This window comes from Mustela nivalis (assembly GCF_964662115.1).
Source record: "Mustela nivalis genome assembly, chromosome: 1".
NCBI lineage: Eukaryota > Metazoa > Chordata > Mammalia > Carnivora > Mustelidae > Mustela > Mustela nivalis.
The window spans coordinates 55,364,289-55,388,210 of record NC_139020.1 but is presented as its reverse complement, the minus strand read 5'-3'; the positions used below and the strand labels follow the sequence as shown (position 1 = coordinate 55,388,210).

General features: G+C 41.5%; 2 protein-coding genes and 1 long non-coding RNA gene across 3 annotated transcripts in view; 2 read left to right on the top strand and 1 right to left on the bottom strand.

Moving 5' to 3' along the window:
- Window positions 1–4,679, top strand: part of MORC1 (MORC family CW-type zinc finger 1) — a gene marked incomplete at both ends in the record, with an annotated part of 186,278 nt that extends 181,599 nt beyond the window's left edge. The window contains 2 exons of the mRNA XM_082711563.1: window positions 603–797; window positions 4,503–4,679. Of these exons, the coding sequence (XP_082567689.1) occupies window positions 603–797; window positions 4,503–4,679 (372 nt within the window). The remainder of the gene's footprint in view (window positions 1–602; window positions 798–4,502) is intronic.
- A 597-nt stretch (window positions 4,680–5,276) lies between these two features.
- LOC309868544 lies at window positions 5,277–15,280 on the bottom strand. The gene is made up of 3 exons (XR_014313721.1): window positions 14,923–15,280; window positions 10,067–10,153; window positions 5,277–5,434 (listed from the first exon to the last, which is right to left on the bottom strand). It is a non-coding gene; the product is annotated as an uncharacterized lncRNA (long non-coding RNA).
- GUCA1C (guanylate cyclase activator 1C) overlaps window positions 9,176–23,922 on the top strand; it is a gene marked incomplete at both ends in the record, with an annotated part of 30,048 nt that continues 15,301 nt past the window's right edge. The window contains one exon of the mRNA XM_082738486.1: window positions 9,176–9,379. Coding sequence (XP_082594612.1) covers window positions 9,176–9,379 — 204 coding nt within the window. The remainder of the gene's footprint in view (window positions 9,380–23,922) is intronic.

The following is a 23,922-nucleotide window of genomic DNA, read 5'->3' as shown; positions in this document are numbered from 1 at the left end:
CTTTGCATCAGGACAAGGAATTCAAAGAGAGTAACAGAACAGGAATTTCTCTGATTGTAGCTTCTCTGCTTTTCAACTGCTACAGACATGAGTTCTAAATAACACACCATCATCTGCCAGCAAAGCCCTGCATGGCCAGCCATTCTGTCATTGCCTGTGAGTTCCGGTGCTGTGGAGGGGATAACAGGCACCACCAGCTGCCCCCTTGGTGCCTTCAATACTCTGGTATCACTGGGTGCTCGCTTCGGCAGCACATATACTAAAATACTCTGGTATCCCTGGTAGGCAGACAGATTCAACCATGACTGGATTCTTTTTCCCTTTCAAAGCAAGGGTGTCCAAGCTCACTTTAATGTGCCTCTCCCATCCTCATAGTTAATAGAATATTGGACGTTTTTCCTTCTCTCTCTCTGTCTTCCATCACATGGAAAGTTCCTTCAGGGTGTCACTGTGTCTTAAATTTCGACCACCTGTAGTACACAGGTATAGAGTTGATGCTTTGTACTTATGTGCAGACCTAGAATATGAAATCATTTTCTGATATTAGGGGGAATAGTAATACTTGAAAAATATACTAAAACTGTTTTTTAAAACATTCCCAGATCAAGAATGTTTACATGGTCCAATACGAAAGAGAACTAAAGAGAAAAATGCAGTCCATTATTTATGATGCAAATCGAAGAGGAGTGGCTAATGAAATATCTCTGGGACAGTGTGAAGAAAAAAGAAAAATTACTGAAGATAAACTGAATAATCTTCGGGTAAAACTGACAGTACTATTGCAGAAACTCCATCTGGTAAGTAACAAAATTTGGAGTAGTGGCAATATACTTTGTGGAGAGAGCACTGAGCTACTTCCTCTCCTGCCCTCGTCATCCACTTACAGGCTGTGGACAGGTCACTTTATGAAGCCCTTATTCTCCCTACAGGAATATTGAAATCGTAAATAAATAAATTTCGAAAGTATATATGAGAACATTTTTGAACGGTCTGTTATCTTTTTCTCTTACAAAAATCAGAACCTTTGCTTGTGCTTTTGGTAGAGTTTAATGAACCCTGTCCCCTCAATAGTGTATTTTCAGTAGGATTTTTTTTCTAACTTTATCAGACAGCAAAATATTTTAAATTTTATCTCAACACATAATTAAGAATGGACTATTCTCATCTCTGAGGAGAGGTTAGAGAGGTCAGGAAACATTGTGTGAGTATGCTGTTCATCTTGTTTGGATAGACGAACACATACAGAACAGGGCTCCTCTGATGGTTTGGGCTAATGAGGGAAGGTCCATCTTCTGTCTACAGCATATAGAAATTCAGGATGGAATACATAAAAAATTAAAATATGTATGGCCATGGTTGAAGAGTCTTTCCGTAGATGGCAGAAATAAATTGAGAAATCAACAGTGAGCCTAGGAAGTACATGGTGTTTTGTACTCAGACATAGGCCCTGAGCCCGGGACACGAGATAGGGCCTTCTTGGGCCTTGCAAGGTGAGAGGGCAGGAGCTGAGTGCCCCACAGAGAGCCCTGACTGAATGGAGGGTTACCTTGCCCAGGAAGAGGGGTCGGGGAGAGACCAGGAAATGCACATACATCAGGATAGGATGTGATAAGCATGGGCTTTGAAGCCAGGCCACCTGGGTTCCAGTCAGCTGTGAACATTTCAAGGTGGATCCATTCCTCCTTCACAAAATATACATCTTTTGGGTTCCTTGGGATTCCCTTTATATTATTAAATACAAAATGAAGCTCAGAAAATATTTTTTGCTTAATTTAAGTATACAGTCAAAAAATATACTACCCCCCCCCTGTGGGTGGCCTAGGCAACAGTTCTTGTGGTTCTTGTGGCTGTAAAGGGTGGCAAATGCTTTTACGTGTGAAAGATCTGGTATGGAGCCTGGCACTGTGGTACAGTTTCAGCAACGATGGTTGTTTTACAAACAAAAACTCGAGAGACCAAAGACATTCTATGTCATAAAAATCAAATACTGCGCTCTATCAGAAAAGTTCATAAGGGGCATCTGGGTGGCTCAGTCAGTTAAGCATCTGCCTTTGGCCCAGGTCATGATCCCAGGGTCCTGGGATCGAGCCTTGCTTTAGGCTCCCTGCTCGGCAGAGAGCCTGCTTCTCCCCCTCTCTCTCTCTGCCCATCTCCCCTCCTGCTTATGCCATCTCTCCCTCTCCCTCTCCCTCTCTCTCTCTCTTAAATGATTACATTTTTTTAAAAGTTCATAAAAATTATTGGTTTTCAAAATAATAAATCTATGTGTGGCGAAGAGAAAAACATGAAAGAATAATGATTTACTCTTCTTTCTTTGCCAAACCCCTGGGTTTCCCACACAGTAGCCAGAATAATTCTTCTTCTTCTCCTTCTTCTTCTCCTTCTCCTTCTCCTTCTCCTTCTCCTTCTCCTTCTCCTTCTCCTTCTCCTTCTTCTTCTTCTTCTTCTTCTCCTTCTCCTTCTCCTTCTCCTTCTCCTTCTTCTTCTTCTTCTTCTTCTTCTTCTTCTTCTTCTTCTTCTTCTTCTTCTTTTTAAAGAGCACTTTATTTTTTTTTAAAGATTTTATTTATTTATTTGACAGACAGAGATCACAAGTAAGCACAGAAGCAGGCAGAGAGAGAGGAGGAAGCAGGCTCCCTGCTGAGCAGAGAGCCCGATGTGGGGCTCCATCCCATAACCCTGGGATCATGACCTGAGCCGAAGGCAGAGGCTTTAACCCACTGAGCCAGCCAGGCGCCCCAGCCAGAGTAATTCTACTAATTTGTTTTATTCACAAAGTTTGAAGGAGGCAAAGGGGCTTGAGCCCGCAGAATATATGAAATGCTTCGTCTGGTATCATTGGAGAGGTACTCAAAAGATTCCTTGTCCAAATAGATTTACTTTCCTCCTTGACTTGAAATTTCGATTTCCACTGCCTCTGATCACCAGAACAACTGCACTGGCGTAGAGTAGACACAAGAGACGAGGTGGCCCCAAAGCTGAGGGACAGAGCAGGCCCATGAAGAGGCTGAGGGACCCAGCAGGCCAGCCTGAAGTCCTGGAAGTAAGCCTGGTTTGCCAGGCATAGAGCAGAGCCAAAGGATTAGACTCGGCCTAACAGACAGAGAGCTGTCAGGGTCAGAAGGGGTCACGTAGGGCATTCCTCAGGGCCAGGGACTATTTGAAAATCTAGGTGAACATGACTATCAGGTGAGTTTATCTCTAGGGACGGGGCCCCAGTCCAAAGCTGGGACTCAGTATAGTCCAGCCTTGTCCGAAGCCTAGGGCAGAGGGGCTGAGCACAGTTAATGGGACCACGGGAGCCATGGAGAAGCTAGGAGGGTGGTGTCAGACACGGACTGGGAACAATCGTAAAACTGGAATTGTTTCTGAAAGGTCCTTTCTAAAAAATTCTTTTATCTATCAGCTCAAGTTGGAGAGCAGGTTGAGCCCATGGCTCAGCTTGAGGGAGTGAGATTTAAGTCTGTGAAGAGGGAGCATTTGTCCTGCTGTTCATGGATTAAGCAGCTCAGGGAAGGACAGTATGAAATTGCCCAAACAGAGAACTGGGGAAAAGGAGAGAAAAAGAGACAGATGAGGGCAGCAAGCCCAGGGCTGGGGGGAAAGATGCTGCAGAGGGAAGAGGAGTGACAGAGAAGTCAGAATGTTCTTACTCATCTGTTTTTCATATAAGGCTAAAGATCATGAACTTTCGAGCCCCGCATCAGGATCCTTGCTGAGTGGGGAGTCTGTTTCTCCCTCTGCCTGCCACTCCTCCTGTTTGTGCGTGCTCTCTTTTTCTCTCTCTGTCTCTCTGACAAATAAATAAAATCTTTAAAAGAATAAAAAAAATTTTGGCCTGCCTCTCTGCTTACTTGTAATCTCTCTCTCTCTCTCTCTCTCTCTCTCTGTGTCCAATAAATAAATAAAATCTAAAAAAAAAAAAAAAAAAAAAAAAAGAATAAAAAAAATTTTTTTAAATGGGGAGACAAGAGCCTATAACAGAGAAGGATGAGATGGAGGCAGACGGCTTTAGGAATATGACAAGTAATTAAATAGAAGGAAAAGTAGGGGTGCCTGGGTGGCTCAGTCATTAAGTGTCTGCCTTTGGCTCAGGTCATGATCCCAGGGTGCTGGGATCAAGCCCCACACTGGGCTCCCTGCTCAGCAGGAGTTCTGCTTCTCCCTCTTCCATTCCCTCTGCTTGTGTTGCCTCTCTCGCTGTCTCTCTCAATCTGTCAAATAAATAAAATGTTTTAAAAAATAAATAAAAATAAATAAATAGAAGGAAAGCCTGTTGAACTAACCTCCACTAAGGAAGGAAAAAAAAAAATGATCCAAGTTTCTTGTGAACATAAAATGAGGGTTAAAGGTGAAAACATATTAAAAGAAAAAAGGCATTATTCCAGGGTGGGTTTTGGTGCTACAGGAACCCTAGGGAAGACTGTTCCAAGGCCGCCCAGATTACAGGGGTGCAGCCTGCAGCTTCCCGGCCTGCTCTGATCGTTGATTCTCTTTTCCAGGGCAGTCCAGCAGGAGACCGGGAGCAGATTGACAGGTACTTAGAAGCTTTGCTTCAAGAAGATAATCCCCTTTTCCAGAACGCTTTAAATAAAATGACTGCAGATGCAGGACATGGTCTCCCTTTTGAAAGGAACAGGGAGTCAAAATCAGAAGTCAGAAAAGATAATCCCTTTTAAAAATGCTAATAAGACGAAGATTCTTTTCAAAACGTGTTTCCCCTTGTGCTCGTTAGTGTACTGTTTGTCCTGTTTAATCCTGAGGGGATTGTGAACTTTAGAAATAGAGACTGATTTACAATGGACACATTCACCATCCAGTTCCTAACTCTACTGTTGCAGCAGGAACTGTTCCCGGAGTTCTCTAGTTCCTACGTAAACTACCGAGAAAGGCGGAGATGTCCGTTAGGCTTAAATTCTGTTTTCACTAGAAGACTATAATAACTAGGAAATCATGGCTTTCAAAATCAGTGTACAAAGGACTACAGAATCACCTCCTCTTAAAACTTATTTTGAAACGGAAAGGCCATGTGCCCTTTCTCCATGACAGCCAATACTCAGTAAAGCAGAAAATAGAAATCCTCAAAAACCGTAAGATATAATTTATATGATAATTCTGTCGTTGAGTTGTAGTACAAGTACACGTCTTCTACCTACCATGTGAATGTGTATTACACATATGTAAGAATTGTTTTTGTATTTTCCTGGGTAACTGATTATTTTTATTTGTTTAGAAGGTGTCTGCCATTTTGGACAAAAGCAATAAAGCATTTAATATTTGTGCAATTGTATAATTTTAATTTTACATACATACACACAGTACAAAAATCCAGAACGTGTGAGATGGGATATGGTGGGGAGACTTCACCCCATCTGTCTGTAGACAGTTACTCCTCTCCAGAGGTGTGCTTTTACCCGCTACTCATGCATCCATCCTAAAACAGTGTACATAAAACCGTATAAGTCATTATACAGGTATAAATATAAACGTAATGTCATCCAAAGGATTCTGTTGATTTTTGCAGTTAATATACCTTCACAATCATTCCATATCAGGATCAGTACAGGGAAAGCCTCATCATCTTTCCCTGCTCCTTATTGTTCTGTTCTGTGGACACACTAGAATTTCTTTCATTATTCTCTTATCGATGGTCCCTTAGATTTTTTTCCCATTCTTTTGGGTTTATATATGCAGATCTCTGTAACTATGTTTATTTCACACACGTGCAGGTATATGTTAAATAAATCCCAAAAGATGAATTGCTGCGTCAGAGGACATATACATTTTATTATTAATAGATAGTTCCCAGTAGTACTGCATAAAAATTTTGTTAGTATACATTCCCACAGCAACATATGAATGCCTGTTTCCTCACACCTTCAGCTACCCGGTGAATTATCAAACTATTTTTTATCTTGCTGACCCAAGTGGGTGAAAAGTGGTATATCCTTGTAGTTTTAATGTGTATTTCTTATGCTGTATGTAAGATTGAGCATCTTTTCATGTTTAAAATGTATTTGAATTTTTAAATTTGGCTTTTCCCCCCATTTTTCTATTTCTATTTTTTTAAAAGATTTTATGTATTTATTTGAGATACCTGGGGTGGGGGGTGTGTGTAAAGGAAGAGGGAGGAACAGACTCGAAGTTGGGCAGAGAGCTCAACACAGGGATCAATCCCAGGTCCCTGGGATCATGACCTGAGCCAAAGGTAGATGCTTAACTGACTGAGCCACCCAGGTGACCTGGTGGTAAGTATTTTCTTACCAATTTATAGGAACTATTTTTATATTAGGGAAATTATGTTTTTTATATTATATGTGTTACAGCTATTTTCTTCTAATTTTTTATTGAAAAAAAAGTTATGGTATTTTGAGCCATATGGGATTAAAAAATTGTGGGAGGGTTAATTTACTTTTCTTTATACCTTCTGATTTTGAGTCATATTTAGAGAGGACATTCTAATGCTAAAACCATAAAGAAATTTTACTTTGTTATAATGACTTTAAACATTATATTGTTAAATCTTTGATTCACCTAGAATTTATCTGGGTGAACGGAGTAAGCTAAAAATCTAACTGTTTGTGTTTCCAGATAGATACAGTATTGTCCCTAAGCTATTCATCAAATAACCAATCTCTTCCCCACTGATCTGTAGTGGCACAGTTACAGCATGTTAAATTCCTATTTACATTTGGGCCAAGTTCTTAAAAAAAAATTAGTTTTCATTGATTGTTTCAACTTTTCTCATGTTGGACCCATATTGTCTTGGTAGGTATATTCAATAATTTTATATTTTGGAATTTTCTTTTGTATGTTTGCATATTTAATTCTTATCCAGACTTAGAATTATCTGTTTCAGTCAATACTTACCTCTCAAACTTTATTTGCATTTTGTTTGGTGTGTGGTGGTATAATAGATTAAGGTAGAATTGCCTTTTTTTAATTACCAAGTCTTTCTACCCAAGACCAAAATATGGTTTTCTGTAGTCTTTATAGGTGCCCTGTATTAGCTTTTAAAATATTTCTTCAGATCCATCCAGCACATTCTAGTTAAATTTATTGTAATTTAGATTTATCCTTTGACCTTTTAGAAATGAAGTCTTTTCCCCATTATCTTATAGCAGGTTACTGTTTTATATAGCAGGATTCCTGAGTTGGGGATATCAATACTGTATCCAATATAAGAATCCTTTCACTATTTGTAATAGTTTTAAATATTTTTCTGTATCAGCAAGTAATCATTTTGCAGATTTTTTTTTTTTTTTTAAAAGGATCGTTTACATGAAGAAACAGTTTCTGGATCTCAGGTCCTTGTATTCTTGATTTATCCAAAAATCTTCCTTCCATAAGGGATCTCCTTGGCCCTTTGAAAACTTCCATTACTTTTCTCTTCCATCATCACCAGCCATTCTTTTCTTAATTTAAAAATTGGTGATTAATAAATGTTAATGGTGAAAAGAAGTCAGTGCCTCTGAGCATCCTTCTGGTAGACATTTCAAAGGAGTCTGCAGAGGGACTTCCCCAGAGAATGGTCTTTGAAGATCCTAACAGGGTAGTTCTCATATTCCTACCAGGACTGATTCCCCATTAGCTCATCATCTTTCTTTCTTTTCTTAAAGATTCTATTTATTTGAGAGAGAGAGAGAGTGAGCATGAAAGGGGCGAGGGGCAGAGGGAGAAGCCGGCTCCCTGATGAGCGGAGGGCCTGATGTGGGACTTGATCCTGGGACGCCAGGATCATGACCCAAGCCGAAGGCAGTTGCTTAACCAGCTGAGCCACCCAGGTGCCCCAGCTCATCATCTTTCTTCATCCTCCACATAAGGAATCTCATCTACTCTAATGGTTTCAAGTGATACTTCCAAATGAATGAGTTCCACATTTCTATAATCTTATTGAACACCGTTATTTAACTGTAATTATGGATTCAAAATTCTTCTATTTGAAGTCTACATTGGTATGTTTGAAACATAATTAATCCTGTATCCCCTAACCACCCCCACCTCCTGTCAAGGTGCTTCATTTAGGCTCCAAGGGCTCCTGTTCTTAGGGAACCTGGGGTTTTAAATAGGTAATCAGGTAGGACTAAGGAATAGGGACTAAGACAGAAACCAGACTTAGGAACTGAGTCAATACGAGAATTGGAGAAAAAATGGAGTAAGGTTAGGAGAGGAGAACCATGCTTGGGACCAGATGACCCCAGATCAAAAATAAGGGAATTCTGTTAACTCCTACATACGTTTGGCAGAAAGATGGCTTGAGGACCACACAGGGCAATTCATTTCCACTTCTGGACCATGGATATAGTTTCCAGGTTCATTCACTCCGTTTTCAAGTCCTTTGTGATTGGGGCTTGACTCTCAGACAAGATTAGCTTGGGAACTGGAGTGGGACAAAACTGGCAGGCAGAAGATATGGGTAGAAGTGTACTTAAGAGACAGAAAAGACAAGGAACAGCAAAAAAAAAAAAAAAAAAAGGAAAAAAGGTAAGAACAATGAAGAAGACACAACTTGATATGTCCCTTTATCTATAGACCGCACTTTTCTGCTTACTACTTCAACGCTTTTACTACTACTACTAATATGGTTATCTTTCCCCATTTCCCTCTTCTGTATATAGACCTCCTTTACATTTTAACAGTACTCAGAATGTGTAAATTTTCTGTGGTTTAAAATTTTTTTCGCCTAAATTTATCTTCACAATATTTAGGTATGAAAAGACAAGTATTCTTGTTACTGTTTTACAGATAGGAACTCTGAGCCTTTAATATTTCAGGGCAGTAAGTGCAAACAAAGCCTCGAGCCCGGGCTTCCTCATCGCAACTCAGAGTTCCTTCCATGAGACCCCACTCCGCGTTGTAGGCATAATTTATGGCTGACAATATGGCAAAGATTACTCTTTCTAAAATATTGCCTCTGCCCTTCACAGAAAACTGTATCTCTGAGTGGCAGTAAATGCAATCCCATCAGTCACAATAAATGACCTAGTCTTAAAACTGTACAGATGAGTTAATCTCACTGGCTTTCTATTCTTATTTAGCCTATAGCTATAAGAGGTTTAGAGTCGCTCTCTAAAGGCATATGTTAGCCTCCAGTTTTAGTGAAGAGTGAGGAACCAAATTGGTAGGGACCTTACATGAAAACAACCTGAGAAGAAGCTGCAGACTGTGAATCACGATGGGAAATAGCGAATCCGAAGCTCGTGGTCAGACAGCAGTTTCTGCTAAAGAGACCTATGTGTGGTACAGAAAATTTATGAGGGAATATCCATCCGGCCTGCAAACACTGCATGAATTTAAAACACTCTTGGGTCTGCAGGGTCTGAATCCAAAGGCCAATCAACATGTTGATCAAGTCTATAATACCTTTGACATGAACAAGGTAAGACCTTTACTTTTTATTTGGCTGTGGTTCTGTATTCTCCCCTTTTTGAAAATTTGAAATAGCCTGAGGTAAAACATGTGCATCTCACTGAATTAGGAACTCTTCAGAGATCCCACAGCTTGTAGGTAAGTGAGTCATTAAACACATTTAGCTACTGACGGCATGAAAGTAATTGGGAACTAGCCTCTCCGCCCTTGGAAATGTTCTGCATGTAGGGAGTTATTTTAAAACCAAATTAAATCTCGGCATGGAATTCTAATGCTATCGTTTAAACAAATCTAATAAGTGCAGATTGATTTACAAAGACTGTTTTCAAAGTATTTAATGCGTTGGTGACATTTTATAGAAAAGCAAATTACAGGAATCTGCTTTAAAAAGTGTGATTGCATCTAGATTGGCAGGTAAAATCAATACAAATTCGCCAACATGTTGTTTGTACTCAGAAGCTGGAATGCTGGAATACTTTTTCATATATAACCATTTTAGTTGGGGGAAAAAAAACAATTTAGTTTTAAATTCAGATAAATTTTAGTTTCTAAAGATTGTGACTCAACTATTGTCTTGAATTTACTCATTCCTGAGGAATTGCAGCACGTTGAATTTTCAAGACTTCTAAAGATACAAAGATGGGGGGGGGGAAATAGGGAATAGAAAAAAAATAAGCCAAAAAAGTAACAATCTCACCTAGCAGGGTGAAATTCTTCTTGCCTAATTTTCCTTGTGCATTTCAGTTATTTTTCACCGGTACATTTCAAAATGGGCTGATGCCATCTAGAATGAAAGGGAAAGGGGAAATATTACTCATTGAATGATAGATGACTTTAGAAGGCTGTGTGTGAGAATAGATGAGAAAGAAGTCATAAATCAACACAATTAAAACGATTGGCTGTCCATTGAGATGTGTGGAGTCTAGCACAGCCCTTTGAGACCTTTTTCAAATCAAAACAAAAACCAAAATAACAAACCAAACAGCAGATGACTTAAAAAGAGGTACCAGCGAGAAACTAGGGAAAATTAAACCTGTGTAATATTAACAACTATTTTAATTCTGGTAATAATGTAGGGAACACACTTCTTTTAGGACATGTTCTTTGTTATCAAGCATGAATGAGGCACTGCCTGCTTAGCGTGGCAGGGTCTCCCGCCTCGTAAATTTTTCTTAGTGTAGATGCAAACAAACAACAATTCTGCCCTCAAGGAGCTTACAAATCAGTGGGAAAATGAGGCAGATTCTGCTTTTGTTCTTAATGCTGGAATATATTCTAGATAGGCTAGAAGCTGAATGTTTGTGTCCCCCTGTTAACCTTAAAAATAAAACTATCAGTTTTACCAGCAGAAATGGGATTATTTGGAAATAGGAGAGAATTGCAATCTTGGACAAGCAAGCTATGGCCGAACCATAGGCCTGTCTGCCGAACAGATGAGAGGATCTCTTGTGTGGAGGAAAGGGCGAGATTGGGAAGGCTTTTATAAACAAAAAGTCGATTGGAGTAAACTGGGAGCTTGAAGTATAGTGGCTTTTCACTATCTGAATTGTGGTGGTATCTCCTGGCTGAACTGTTGTGGGGTGAGGGTGGGGCACTCGCAAAAAAAAAAAAAAAAAAAAAAAAAAAGCAAGCAGTAGCCACAGACAAGAAACAGTTTCTTCTGGTTGGTGTGCAGTGGACGAGGAGTGGTGGGGCATGAGAGCTCCCCCTGCTGGCCTCCTGACTCCATTCTAAACGAGCTTTCTTTTTTTGTCACTTGCTCAAATTCATATGCTGAAATCTAACTCTGGCAGCGCCGTTATGATAGTATTTGGAGGTGGGGTCCTTGGGAGATATTAGATCAGGAGGGCAGAACCTTCATGAATGGGGTTAGAGCCCTCATAAAGAGACCCCAGAGAGTGTGTTCCTGCGTGTGAGGACAGTGAGAAGACTGGCTGTCTGTGAACCAGTAAGTGGGCTCTGACCAAGACAGTGAATCGGCCTGAGCCTTGATCTTGGATTTCCTCCCTCAAAGAACTATGAGAAATAAATTTCCGAGTGTTTTCAACCACCCAGTCCATGGTTTTTCTGTTACAACAGCCTGAAGTGACTGAGACAGGGACCTGTGTGCATGTTGGCATGTGGTCTGTGTGTCCCTGCCTATGTGTGTTTCCCTCAGCTCTTTTTCTCCACCATTCTAGATGTTTTGGTTTTTGTGTGGCAGCGGCTGTCCCACTGCGCCTGCTGGAAGCTGCCTCCCATGGCTCTAGATTGCAGCTTCTCAGACTCTGACAGTCCTCCTGGGAGGTTAGAAGATGAACTATTGTCAGGTTTTTCAGTTCATCTTCCAAGTAGCTGGTGACCTATCCCATGCCAGAGATTTTGCTGTCCACCCAGTGTTTGTGGCAGCTATGCGTGTCTGGTTCCTGGGTAAGAAGAGGAACACGGGAACTGAAGTGCTGGGTGGAAACAATGGCGCCCGCTGTCGAGGGCCAGATGGCGTTCAGCCAGGCAGTCTGTGCGATCGGAGTGTCTTCTCCATGACAGCCATAGGATGGCCAAGCCCACCTCAGAAGCTTAATTAAATGACTCACGAGTTCTGCTGGTATTCGTGCTTTATCGTCAACATTTTACGTTTGCTTAGCAAGCAAGAGAACCTAGGCAGGGATGACAGATGCCACACAAGGTGTGGGGATCTTGATATAAAATCAGGTTGTAAAATGAGAAGAGTAAGGATTGCTCGTTATCAAGTGATAGTGAGAAATGATATGCAATTATGCACAGGAAAACAGAAAAAGCCATATATTTAATTAGATCAATAAAACTCTCAGCTGTCCAGACTCCTGGAGGATTTACTATTTCTGTGGAGCAGCTCCTCTGCGGTTTTAACTCTTCTGGATGGAAATCATTCTAAAATGCATGTCTTACTTATCCTCCTCCTCAGAGTCCCAGTAAAAAGCTTTTTGATATCAGTCATTATTATGAACATGTGTTGTTACATATTTGAAATACCATGAAGCACCCATACCTGCTGAAGTTGCTGGGGTTAAGTTTCCTAATGTTGAAAATCATGAAAATATATGCTTTTGTTTGTTTGCTTTTTGTTGTTTTTCTCTTTCCCTGCTGCCAGATACACCTTTCCCGGCTTTTATTTATTTATTTATTTATTTGACAGAAAGAGAAATCACAAGTAGGCAGAGAAGCAGGGGGTGGGGGAAGCAGACCCCCTGCTGAGTAGAGAGCCAATGTGGGGCTTGATCCCAGGACCCTGGGATCATGATCTGAGCCAAAGGCAGAGGCTTAACCCACTGAGCGACCCAGGCACCCCTTTTCCAGCTTTCTGATTGTTCTGATAATAACAAGCTTCCAATCTCTTCTTACACTGTCATTTCCAACCTGGCTTTGGCATGTACTCTAGTTAACTAAACTTGTTGGAATTGTGCTTAAAGTAGAAATAAATAGATCCTAAAGTTTAGAGCGTTGAGTTTAGAACAATTCCTTGGGCTTATCACACACCCTTGCAGGCAGGCATCTCCTTGTCACTCCTTAATAGTAGTTAATTAACCATAGTTAAATGTGTTAGACACACTGTTTTAGGGACAGTACATAGACTAACGCATTCAACATCACAGTGATAATAGAACCCACTTTACAGTAATGGCCATGACATTGGCACCTCAGACCTAACTGGAAGGTAATTGACCAGAACCCCAGGTGCATTGCTTTGAAATGTTTCACCGCACGCACCAAGTCCATGCTTGGTTTTAGATGACCAACAATGATAGAGCGCAGCAGAAATAATAAGGCCAACCCATTCCTAAGACACAGGATTCCTTTGTCATCAGGCTTTGACTCATGGATTTCCTGGTGGCTTTGTCAAACCATTGGTTTCAGGAATGTCTAGGACACTTCCATCCAAACTTCTTTTACACCCTTCTTTAGGTGGGTCAGATTAGCCCATTTAGCGTTTCCCAACTTCCTTCCTGTTTTATTCCAAATAACATTTCTCCAAATATGTTCCTTAAATTAGGATTAATATGTCTAATATCCAATGAATACAACCACAGGAACAGAGCCCAGAGAAAATGTAAAATTATAATAAAACCAAAAAAATTTCCCAGACCTGTTAGACACATGTTTCACAAGGGCCCAACACAATAAATAGAAAGACATCAACCGACAGTGTATGTGGAGAAATTTTTTAAACAGGGATTAAAAATGAGATCCTAAAAACCTAAGAATGAATATATATATATATATATATATATATATATATCACATCTTCTTTATCCGTTCATCAATGGACACTGTTGTTTCCATATCTTGGCTGTTGTAAATAATGCTGTTATAAACATAGAGATGCATTTTTCCCTTAAGCATACTTTTTTATTGTTCTTGATTTGAGTTTGCATCCAAACAAGGTCCATAGGTGGAAATTGGTGGCTATGACTCTTAAGTTTGTATTTTTCTGTAATAGTCCCCTAATCACCTCCGTTCCCTCATCCACCCCCCCCCCCACATATGCCATTGATTTGCTGAGGAAAGAGAGTCACTGGTTCTGTAGAATGCTCTGCATTCTGGATTTATTTGATTGCATATCTTACTTTCTAGTGCTATCGAGCTGTCTATTCTTCAAATTATGCATAAACTGGTATTTAGCTGTAGAAATTTAAATAGATTCAGATTCATTTGCTCGGCAAAAATACTTTGTAAGCACATAATTCTTGGTTGTCACACTTTTCTCGGATTGTCTGATAGGTTCAGAGATGTCAGCCTGATAATGATGAGGCAATTATTAACTCCATGTAAAATAAGGAAGTCCATAATTTTGGTATACCAATAGGCTATATACAGAGAACAAAATTTACTAGTTATTAAAATTAAACTCTTGACTTTTAAATTAACCTACAATTTTGTGAGTAGGGAGGAAGAACTGTGGTGTGCCGGGAAATGTTTAATAACTGATTCTCTAGGGTTGGTGGGGGAAGCCCTGGTAACCTATGCTGATCTCCATGGTGTAAATACTCCCACCATGGCCAATTTCAGGATACCAACCATTTAATAGTTGGTCTGCAAAATTCCTGAAAATTTAACAATCAGCTCGCTCCAGCAGATAGAATAGGCTCCAGGACGTTGCTTGGATATATGTGAGGGTCATAGAACTAAATACCCATCATTTGCTATAATAAGATACAAACAGATAATGTCTAGAATTGATCTATCTAAACATCGTAGAATAACCGTCATTGCAAACATGTAAATAAAGGCTAGGGAAAATAACCTGTAAGTTCAAAGTTTTAAATGATAAGCCTTTTTATTTAATTTCAACCGTGCAATAATAAAAACTGATTGAAAAATGTCTGATGATAACAAAAAGTAAATTTTAAAAGACAGCACAAAACATATTAGCCCATCTTTGTAGGTGAGGTGAGCGATAGAAACCGTACTCCTCAAAATTAAGGTCTGTCTCTGTGCAAGGGACAGCCTGGATTCCTTACTTTCTGCAACTCTGAATTATCCATTGCATGATAGAAATCCTACGGATTCCAAAGCAGAGAATCAAATCAAACTTACCATTTGCTGAGATCCGGCAACAAGAGAAGTGCCCAGGGCCATTAGGCGTCCTGGACCTTTGTGCTCCAGCCATCCTGCTTTCTTAACATGTGATCTGCAATTTGCTCTTCACTTCTCCTCTCTCTCTCTCTCTTTTTTTTTTTTTAAAAAGATTTTATTTATTTATTTGACAGACAGAGATCACAAGTAGGCAGAGAGGCAGGCAGAGAGAGAGAGAGAAGAAGGGAAATAGGCTCCCTGCTGAGCAGAGAGCCCAATGCGGGGCTTGATCCCAGGACCCTGAGACTATGACCTGAGCCGAAGGCAGAGGCTTAACCCACTGAGCCACCCGGGCGCCCCTCCTCTTTTTAAGTACAAGGGGTACGTGAATTCATCCTTGTGAAAAAACAGTGCAGAAACACGAACGTGAAAACACATTAATCATCCCTTTCAGATCCCGAATGCTTTCCCAGACCAGGAACATACCATAGCGGCATAGAGTAGATGTTGAACAAATATTTACCGAGTGAGTAAACAAAATAGTGACAAACGGAGTGTCCTCCCTTTTCTATTTGCACTTATTTCCCCTTTCCATTTCTCTCTCTCCTCCCCCCCCCTTTTTTCCCCCATATTTATACCAAGGAAGGCCACTGTGTCTTCCAAAATCTAACCTCACTCCCGATTAGAGTGATTATCTCAAGGGAAATTTTAAAGTTTATTTTTTACCCTTTTCTAGCTTGGAAGCATTTCAGCTCACACACTCAAGCATTCAGGAAATGTGACTTTACTTTTCCATGATGGAGTTAGTTTATATTTTGAGTCCCCATTTTACCAAGGAGTGTCCCCCCTCCACTTCCCATTGTTGCACGTAAAGCCCATGGCTGCGCTGATATCTGCACGAACACGGGGCAGAGGGGCAGCTGTCCACACTGGTATTCGCCGAGACCGCATCTCTCCTCACCTCCTGCCCCAAGCTCAAGGCCGCTGTCTGCACAGTGGGCCTCCCCCTGGCTCAGGGTCCCTCTGAGCTTCCTCATACTCCTAGTCACAGAAGCCTCTTAGGCTGGCTCAGGACTGTGTGACCAGCCCTTCCTCCAGCCCTTCCTCCCAAGCCCAGTGAGAGAACCACAAGTGCTTGTGTTCTTCTCTCTGCCCAACCTGCCCAGTGTTCCTGTCACCCAGACCTCCAGCCATTCTTGGCCCTCATAGAGCACTGCCCTCTCCCCCGTCCTAGTCCCCAGAGTCCTGCAATCTCTCTTCCTTTCCCAAATCCAGCCTATAGAATCTCGGTCTAGTTTGGAAGGACTAAAGAGAAACTAGAGAAAACCGGCTGTAATCATATATTCTTTCACATCTTTTGTTTATGGCATAAATTTTATGCTCTGAATCCTAAATGGCTTAAACTATTGAAAGTCAAGAGCTAAGCATGAACTTGATTTCTGCTTTTCTGCTACAGTGACTTAGCTCTTAGGCAATGAAAACCTTCACTGACTAGGGAGGGCTGCATGATAGAAGGGATTAGCAGGAGCGGAGTCACATCCTTAACACAGCACGTTATTATCCCGCTGGATTTGCAAATATTTACTGAGCAGCATGGTGGAAGGAATGTAGGCACAAAGATGCAGAGGAGTCGTTCCCTGTCCTCAAAGGAGTTGAGGATCTCGTGGGATGGCAAATGCATCTTCCAGTAATAGAAGGTAGTAGAGAATCAAAGACTGAGAGAGGGCAAAGCATACTGTTTAGTCGCAAGGTTCTAGATGGTCTCAGGTACTATAGGGCTGGTTTTAAACCCTGCCCAGGGATTTGACTGATGAGCCAGCCTCTCCCGAGACAGGCAGGCTGGATGGAGGGGCCGGGGAACTCTCCAGTGGCATCCCTGAAGGACAGGCAACAGTAGAAAAACCATACTCACATTTTATGGAGTGTGGGGGGAAGGGGGTGAGTAGGTAGGCAGGTAGGAGATGTGACTTTTTATACCTGCAGAGAGTTTACGATCTAGTTGAGGATGAAAGTTATGTGGTGACTAAATGCCCAAAGCATAGATAAAATAAAGCAGCATAACAAACAGTAGCAGGACTGCGGTATTGACCGGGATCCGAGGATGGAACAAAAGCTAAAACATAGAGTCAGGCAAGGATTTTTGGAGAAGCCGAGGCACTCTGGGATGTTGGGAGAAAGAAAGAACTTGAATTATTACTAATAAATGGTAACACTTACTGAATGCTTCTGTACAGTCACTGTTTTAAGCTCTTCAGTTAGTAGATTCCTCCCAGCTATTATGTCTACGTAGCTACAGTTTTTCACATTCCCGTTTTCCCAGTGAGGAGACAAGCACAGAGAGGTTTAGTCACTTGCCTGAAATGACACAGCAGAATTGGAATGCTGGCCAGCGGACTCCAAGGGCTGCATCCCAAACTGCTATGGTATTCCTCTTTTAAGTGAGGAGTTGAGAATTTCAACGAAGAGAACAACTCCACTAAAAATACCAGGTAGGAGAGAGGAGGGTACGCGGGGACCTCACTGCAGCAGGGGGTCCCTGTGAGAGGATCCCTGACGGTCGCACACATTGGGTGCCTCACCTGTGTCTCTGCCACATCCCGACATCGCATTGTTTCCACTGAGTGTGTTCTTACGTCACAGCTGAGCAGTGAGGCCCGCTGAGCCCGGTGATACCGGTAGTGACTTGCCTGGAGACTCTCAGAGCAGAAAGTGAGCCCTCGGCCCCTCTGGCTCCTGGTGACATTCTTACTAGGTGATAGGCATCAAGGTGAATGGATAGCACTCTGGGCCAATACGGGCAACTGGGCTTTATCCAAACAGAGTGTCATTGGGAGCTCTGAGATCAAAAGTGCTCTGCCCCTCCTAAGACTCCGCGGTCTACAGGCAAGAGAAAATGGTTTCTCTGAACTTACAGGTTTGGAACTCAAACCATAAATGGAGTGATGGTTCAAGCCAGAAGATCTATTGACAGCACTAGGATACCTTAAAATGCTAGGAGAAAATGAAACAGTGGGGAAGTTTTCAGGGTATCTAAATTCCTCGGAAAACCCTGGGAATCAAAGAGGGAATGTGAATGATTCCTTAGAAACACGGGTGGTAACTGTTACAGAAAGAGCAAGCGGGGGATCTAATAGATGATTCCTACAGTATCTGCTAGTTTACCTATACCTATGTTCAAAGATCAAATCTTGGCTTCAATGTCAGGAGTCCTTGCTCTTTTTAATGAGCCTTTCTGTGACTCTCTGTACTATGAAGCCCAGGCCACCCGGGGAGGAGGGGGAGGCCCTGCAGGAGAGGGAGGCTGCCGGGCTCCTGTCCCTGCTCTGACCCTTATCACCGTGTGTCATCTCGGACAAGGCTCCTAACCTCTCCGTGTCAGTGACATCAGTTCTAAAACTGAGACAAGACTTCTCCTGCCCACACTATCGCTCAGCGCATGTGACATAACATAGGAGAAAACTTTGGGAAAATGTGTCCGAAGACCCACCAAGGGGTGGTGCGTTTATCTGTAAGATGCAGGTAACTCCGACCTCATCCCTAAGGGTCTGATAACAGGAAGATTAAGTTTATCAAGCTCAGATTCGCTTTCCGAATGAAAGGGTGCACCTCCATGTGCAGAGGTGGTGTGCCCACCATTTCTCTTCTTTAACCAACCCCAGTGCTGTAGAGAGTCCTTTGTGTGGTTTGGGGACACATTAGCCCCTTCAAATGCTTCCCAGTCACAGAATGAGATGAATTAAATGGGAATCATCTTAGAGTTTCAACAGTCTTTTCAACCCAGAACAGCTACACGGAAGTGCTAGCTCTACTTGAAATGCACAAGTGACCTCTGGTTAGTTGGCTCCTTAGCCTCTCTCTGTGTGAGAACCCTTGAAAATTGGAGCAGGCAACCTGGCTTTTAACTTTTGTTGTAATTGCTGTTGTTCATTAACCCCCAGCTTCTAACACTGTATCAGGTTGTCTTGCCTGCGGGGCGACAGCAATTCCTGCTGCTCCCCAGTAAGACAGGTTTACTGCAAACAAATGACCATCTCCTAGAGACCACAAACAAGGCTGCCATCTCTTAAGGGGAAAGACTGAGCTTAGTGCTTCAGAAGGACTGACTTGGAAGCTCTCAGGAAGCATGTGTTGGTGATAATAAAACACCTCATATTTGGTTAGCACTTTGTACTTTACGAAGCATTTTCGCATGTAACATCAATTATCAACATGCTGGTGGAGCTTCTCACAGAATTTCACCTGCTAAAGCCATCCGCTGTACCTGCTGACGTAAATTTCAACTTAAGCTGTTGTCACTCACGTATTTGAACAAAACCTGTTGGAATTGTCGTTCTCAAATCTGGCTCCATATGAGAAGCACCTGGGGTATGATGAAAATGACCACCGGCTAGGTCTCCACCTGAGCCCCACCGAATCCAAACAATGTTTTTTTTGTTGTGAACTTCCAGGTGGTTTGACTGTGCGTCCAGACAGGAGCGCCACAGTTAAGCCAGAAAGACCACCGTGGAAGTGCTAGAAAGCTGGGCCCTATGCCCATTTCTGCTACCGAAAAGCTTTGTAGCATTGGGGTACATTTTAAAAAGGGACTCTGGGTCCAAATCGTAGTGGAGACACACACAGCCTTGAAGCATATAATACAGCTCTATACTTCCCACCGTCTGTTCATCTCTGTTTACCTCTTCCGTTCGGGAAAGACAAGAATCCAGGCTCTTCCATGGGAAATAATACTCTTAGGAGACAGCAAACTGTCTGGATTAGGGCAAGCCTGGATTTTATTTTGTCTGTGATATTACGTAGGGAGACACATTGGCTCCCTAAGGATGTTCCTTGCAAAAGGCTGCCATTGCTGTGATCGCTGGTGGGTCTTCCGTAGGTAGCCCATTCAGAAGTGATCAAACTCAGACAATTGTGTTGCCCTCCCCCAGAGCACCTGAGACTGGCTTCTGATTCACACTGGTCCAGACAATACTGAGCTCGAGACGTGCTGGAGGCAGATGCTCAGGGCTTCTTGATTGATATCCAAGAAACCTATTCAGAATTGTGAGCTCGTTTGACACGTACTGCGAGACACGCGTTGTCCCAGGACTCTTGAATTTTGTATAGTCATGGTCAAGAACAACTGTGTTTGATCTGCATAAAGATCACATTATAGAACCGACCTACCAAGCCAGCAGTATATTTCTCATCTTAAAGAGCCGAGTCTCTTTTCAGGGCATTCCAGCAATTCCATGGCTGATGGAGACTATGTTTGCTATTAATGTTAAGTGTCTATCTATGAAAATGGGGCTAGGTCATAAATGCTGAACATAACTTTTATAGATTTCAAAAATTCACAAAGGTATTTTAAAAAGTACTCGTATGTGTTTGACAAAATTGGGATGTCCTTATATTACCTATTTTTTGGTAGCTCCTAAAAAGCAAATTAAATATCACTGATGATTATTGATCAGTCATATAATGTACTTATACTAATTCTCTGAGTTACCATCTATGAAAATGGGGCTAGGTCATAAATGCTGAACATAACTTTTATAGATTTCAAAAATTCACAAAGGTATTTTAAAAAGTACTCGTATGTGTTTGACAAAATTGGGATGTCCTTATATTACCTATTTTTTGGTAGCTCCTAAAAAGCAAATTAAATATCACTGATGATTATTGATCAGTCATATAATGTACTTATACTAATTCTCTGAGTTACCATCTGAGCAACCATTTCCAGGCAGACATTTCAATTCCTATGTTGCTGCTGACTTACCACAGCTGGTAAAATGCCATTGGAAAGTGTCACATGTAAAAGAATGAAAACATCAAAATGTCTTCAGGTTAGGGTCTGTGACAATTCATGAATTTTTCACAGAGAGTGATTCTGTGAAAAGTGGCAGAACTTTAGCACTGTGAGAAGGGAGAGTTTTAATCTGGGGAATAGTTCGGAGGATTTTTGTTGGATTTAGATTATTTGTTTTCCTGAATGAGAGGGTACACTAGAACATACAGGGTCTGATCCCTAGTTGTTGTAATAACAATCCTGTTTCTATGGTCTTGGTGTCACTAGACCCCAGGACACTTATTGGTATATACCACTCAGGGTGCTTGGCTAGGACTCTGTAGTGTCCCTTTGCTGGGCAAGGAGTCCTTGCTTTGGCTCAGCACTTCCCCCTCTTCAGGACCTCACACCTGCATTGCAGCCTTGACTAACCCCACCATTCTCCCCACTTAGTAAAATGCCAGGTAAGATGTCACTGAAGATAACATCTGATATGCCAATGTGGTCCTGCCATCACTCTCTATATGCCTGAGAGACCTGGAGAAACAGATACTGAAATGTCATCTCAATATATTCCAGAGACATCAGCTTTGGAGTTTAGTCCCAGGGATGGAGCCACAAATTTATAATCTGGGTCATGTCCTTAGGGGAACTTGGCTTCATTTCACAGATTCAAATGGTAGAATTTCAGTTTTAGAAAGAGTCCTTCATTTTGCAAATAATAGTAAAAAATAACAATCATAATAATCATAATGGCAAAGACAGCTATTTTTGAAGGAGGTGGAAGTCTATTGAATACACTGCCAAGGAGCAGGGAACAGGACGGCAAGGGAGAGACTGTCTGCCATGTGGCAGTGACAGGGGCTGTAGTTAAAGGGGGAAGGTGAGGAACTATGGGAAGAAATGGAATCTTCCTTTTTTATAGCTGTGTCCTGGTATAAGTAACCCATTGGTCAGCTAGGGCCTATGGTATTTTGAGGCTGGTCATCCAATGGACCTGTTTGTATCCAGCCAAGGGGTTGGGGAACCCTACGCTGGCACAAGGCCATTTGGTATCAGACATCTTCAGGAAGTTCTCTGCACCACAAGGAGTCTGGGGGCTCAAATACAGAAATATAAACTTAAAAGGATTTTCCTTGGATAGCCTTAAAGAAAAGTCTTTGGACATTCTCTGTTGCATTCTTCCTAGTCACATTTGCCGGAACATCTCACCTTCTCTGTGATTCTTTTTTTTTTTTTTAAGATTTTATTTATTTATTTGACAGAAATCACAAGTAGGCAGAGAAGCAGGCAGAGAGAGAGGGGGAAGCAGGCTCCCTGCTGAGCAGAGAGCCCGATGTGGGGCTCGATCCCAGGACCCTGAGACCATGACCTGAGCCGAAGGCAGAGGCTTAACCCACCGAGCCACCCAGGCGCCCCTTCTCTGTGATTTTTATCCATCCCCCCACCCTGAGCTTGAAAACTATAGGTTAACTGAAGGAAGCAATTACTTTATCTTCTGATTTACAGAGTAAGCATTACCTAAAACTCTCTCCAACACTAACACAAGCCATTAAATCACATTCACCAGAATTGTCTCACTGATGCAAATTTTCACAAAATCTTACCAGAAAGATAACTGGAAAGAAGAATTGGCTGTGGATTGTTAAGAATTTGTCTAATTACATAATGGAATGCTGAAATGAAAACAGAAAATGTTTTGCTTGCAGGAGATTTTGCCAAAGGCTGCAGTTGTCTAAGGAAAAAAGACTTTCTTTCTTATCCACCATCAACTTTGGTTGTAGATTAACTGGATTGTCCATTTTAAAGCCATACAATGAAAATATTTATGCTCCTCTCTTGATACAGTTTGCTCAGAGCTTCCAGAACCTGGTTTGGAAGGAGTTAGGGCCACCGGCCCACTGTGCCTAATCATAAAATACCAAATGTTCTAACGTCAACAAGGTTCAGTCTAGCCTGTTGCCATTCATTATATAGGTGACACCGAAAACTGTGATCACTGAAGCAGGACTCGAAAAGAGAAACAAACCATCATAAAATAGAAGGTTTTTATGGAAACTTTATAACAAGCCAGCTAAGACTTCTCAGGGAGGATGCTTCTGTAAGCTTTGGGCAAACAGGCATAAAAACTGCCCAAGAAACGATTGTATTGATTGCGTGCCCTAAGACACAAGAGGAAGACCTGAGAGCCAATGTCCCCATTGTCCATTCAACTTCTGTTCTCTGCACCTGCTGGTCTCATCACTGAAAAATAATGGTCATGTCCCACCAAATCAGAAGATATCTTGATGTCACCTTCAATTTCCACTCTGTGATAACTTATCTCCCTTGTCTCAGCCATAGCAAGGCTAGTGATTCACACAGTGAAGTGGTGACAAGCAGTAGGAAAGGCAGATGGAGAAAAGGTAAAACCAGCTATGTTTTGTAGACTTGAGCAAATTTCCTTCAGGAGGCCTATTCAGCCAGACTCCAAACTGTTAGCAGAAGTCCTATCACTTACAAGAAATATTAAAATTATTGATGGGATAAAGATATCTAAGCTGTAAAATGTAAAAACCTAATACATGTAGTAAAATTTTAAAATATTTTCTTACAGTATTTTTATTATATATTGTAGAAAAATTTTAAAAACAATACATTTTGAAGACCAGGCTATAGTGATTAGCACATTGGCTTTCATTATCCAAGATATTGTAGTAGTCTACAGTACAAAACAAGCAAAACAAAACAAAGAAACAAAACACACACACACACACAAACAGACACACAAAAAGCTGTTAACCAGCAAGCAAGATTTGCTTCACAACCAGAACTACTAGTGATTTTTCATTTGCTTTTCTTATAGACTAGACACAAAACCTTGAGGCTCAAAGCAAAAGCGTGCCATTTTACAGGCCAATACGTTTATAGCCCTTTACGTCCAAGGTAAAGGGGTACTTTATGTTACCTCCTGTTTTGTAAATAGGACTCTACATTCCAAAGTTCCAAGGGGAATGCAGCTGACAGAGTGCTTTCTTGGGCTGAATATGCCACCATTTGGTATTTGAACTCCCGTGGGAACACAGCAGAGAGTAGATCCCATGCTCCCTAGAGCCAGTTACCTTTCTTAAGATAGTTGAGCAAGGTGTGTACGGTGTGAGTCTTAAGAATGATACCTACTATTTCTGTTTCAAATGAAAGTAAAACAAGAGGAGGTGAACTGCCTAAAGCTTGAGAGCTTTAAACAGTCTTTTCTAAGATTGACTAATATGGCA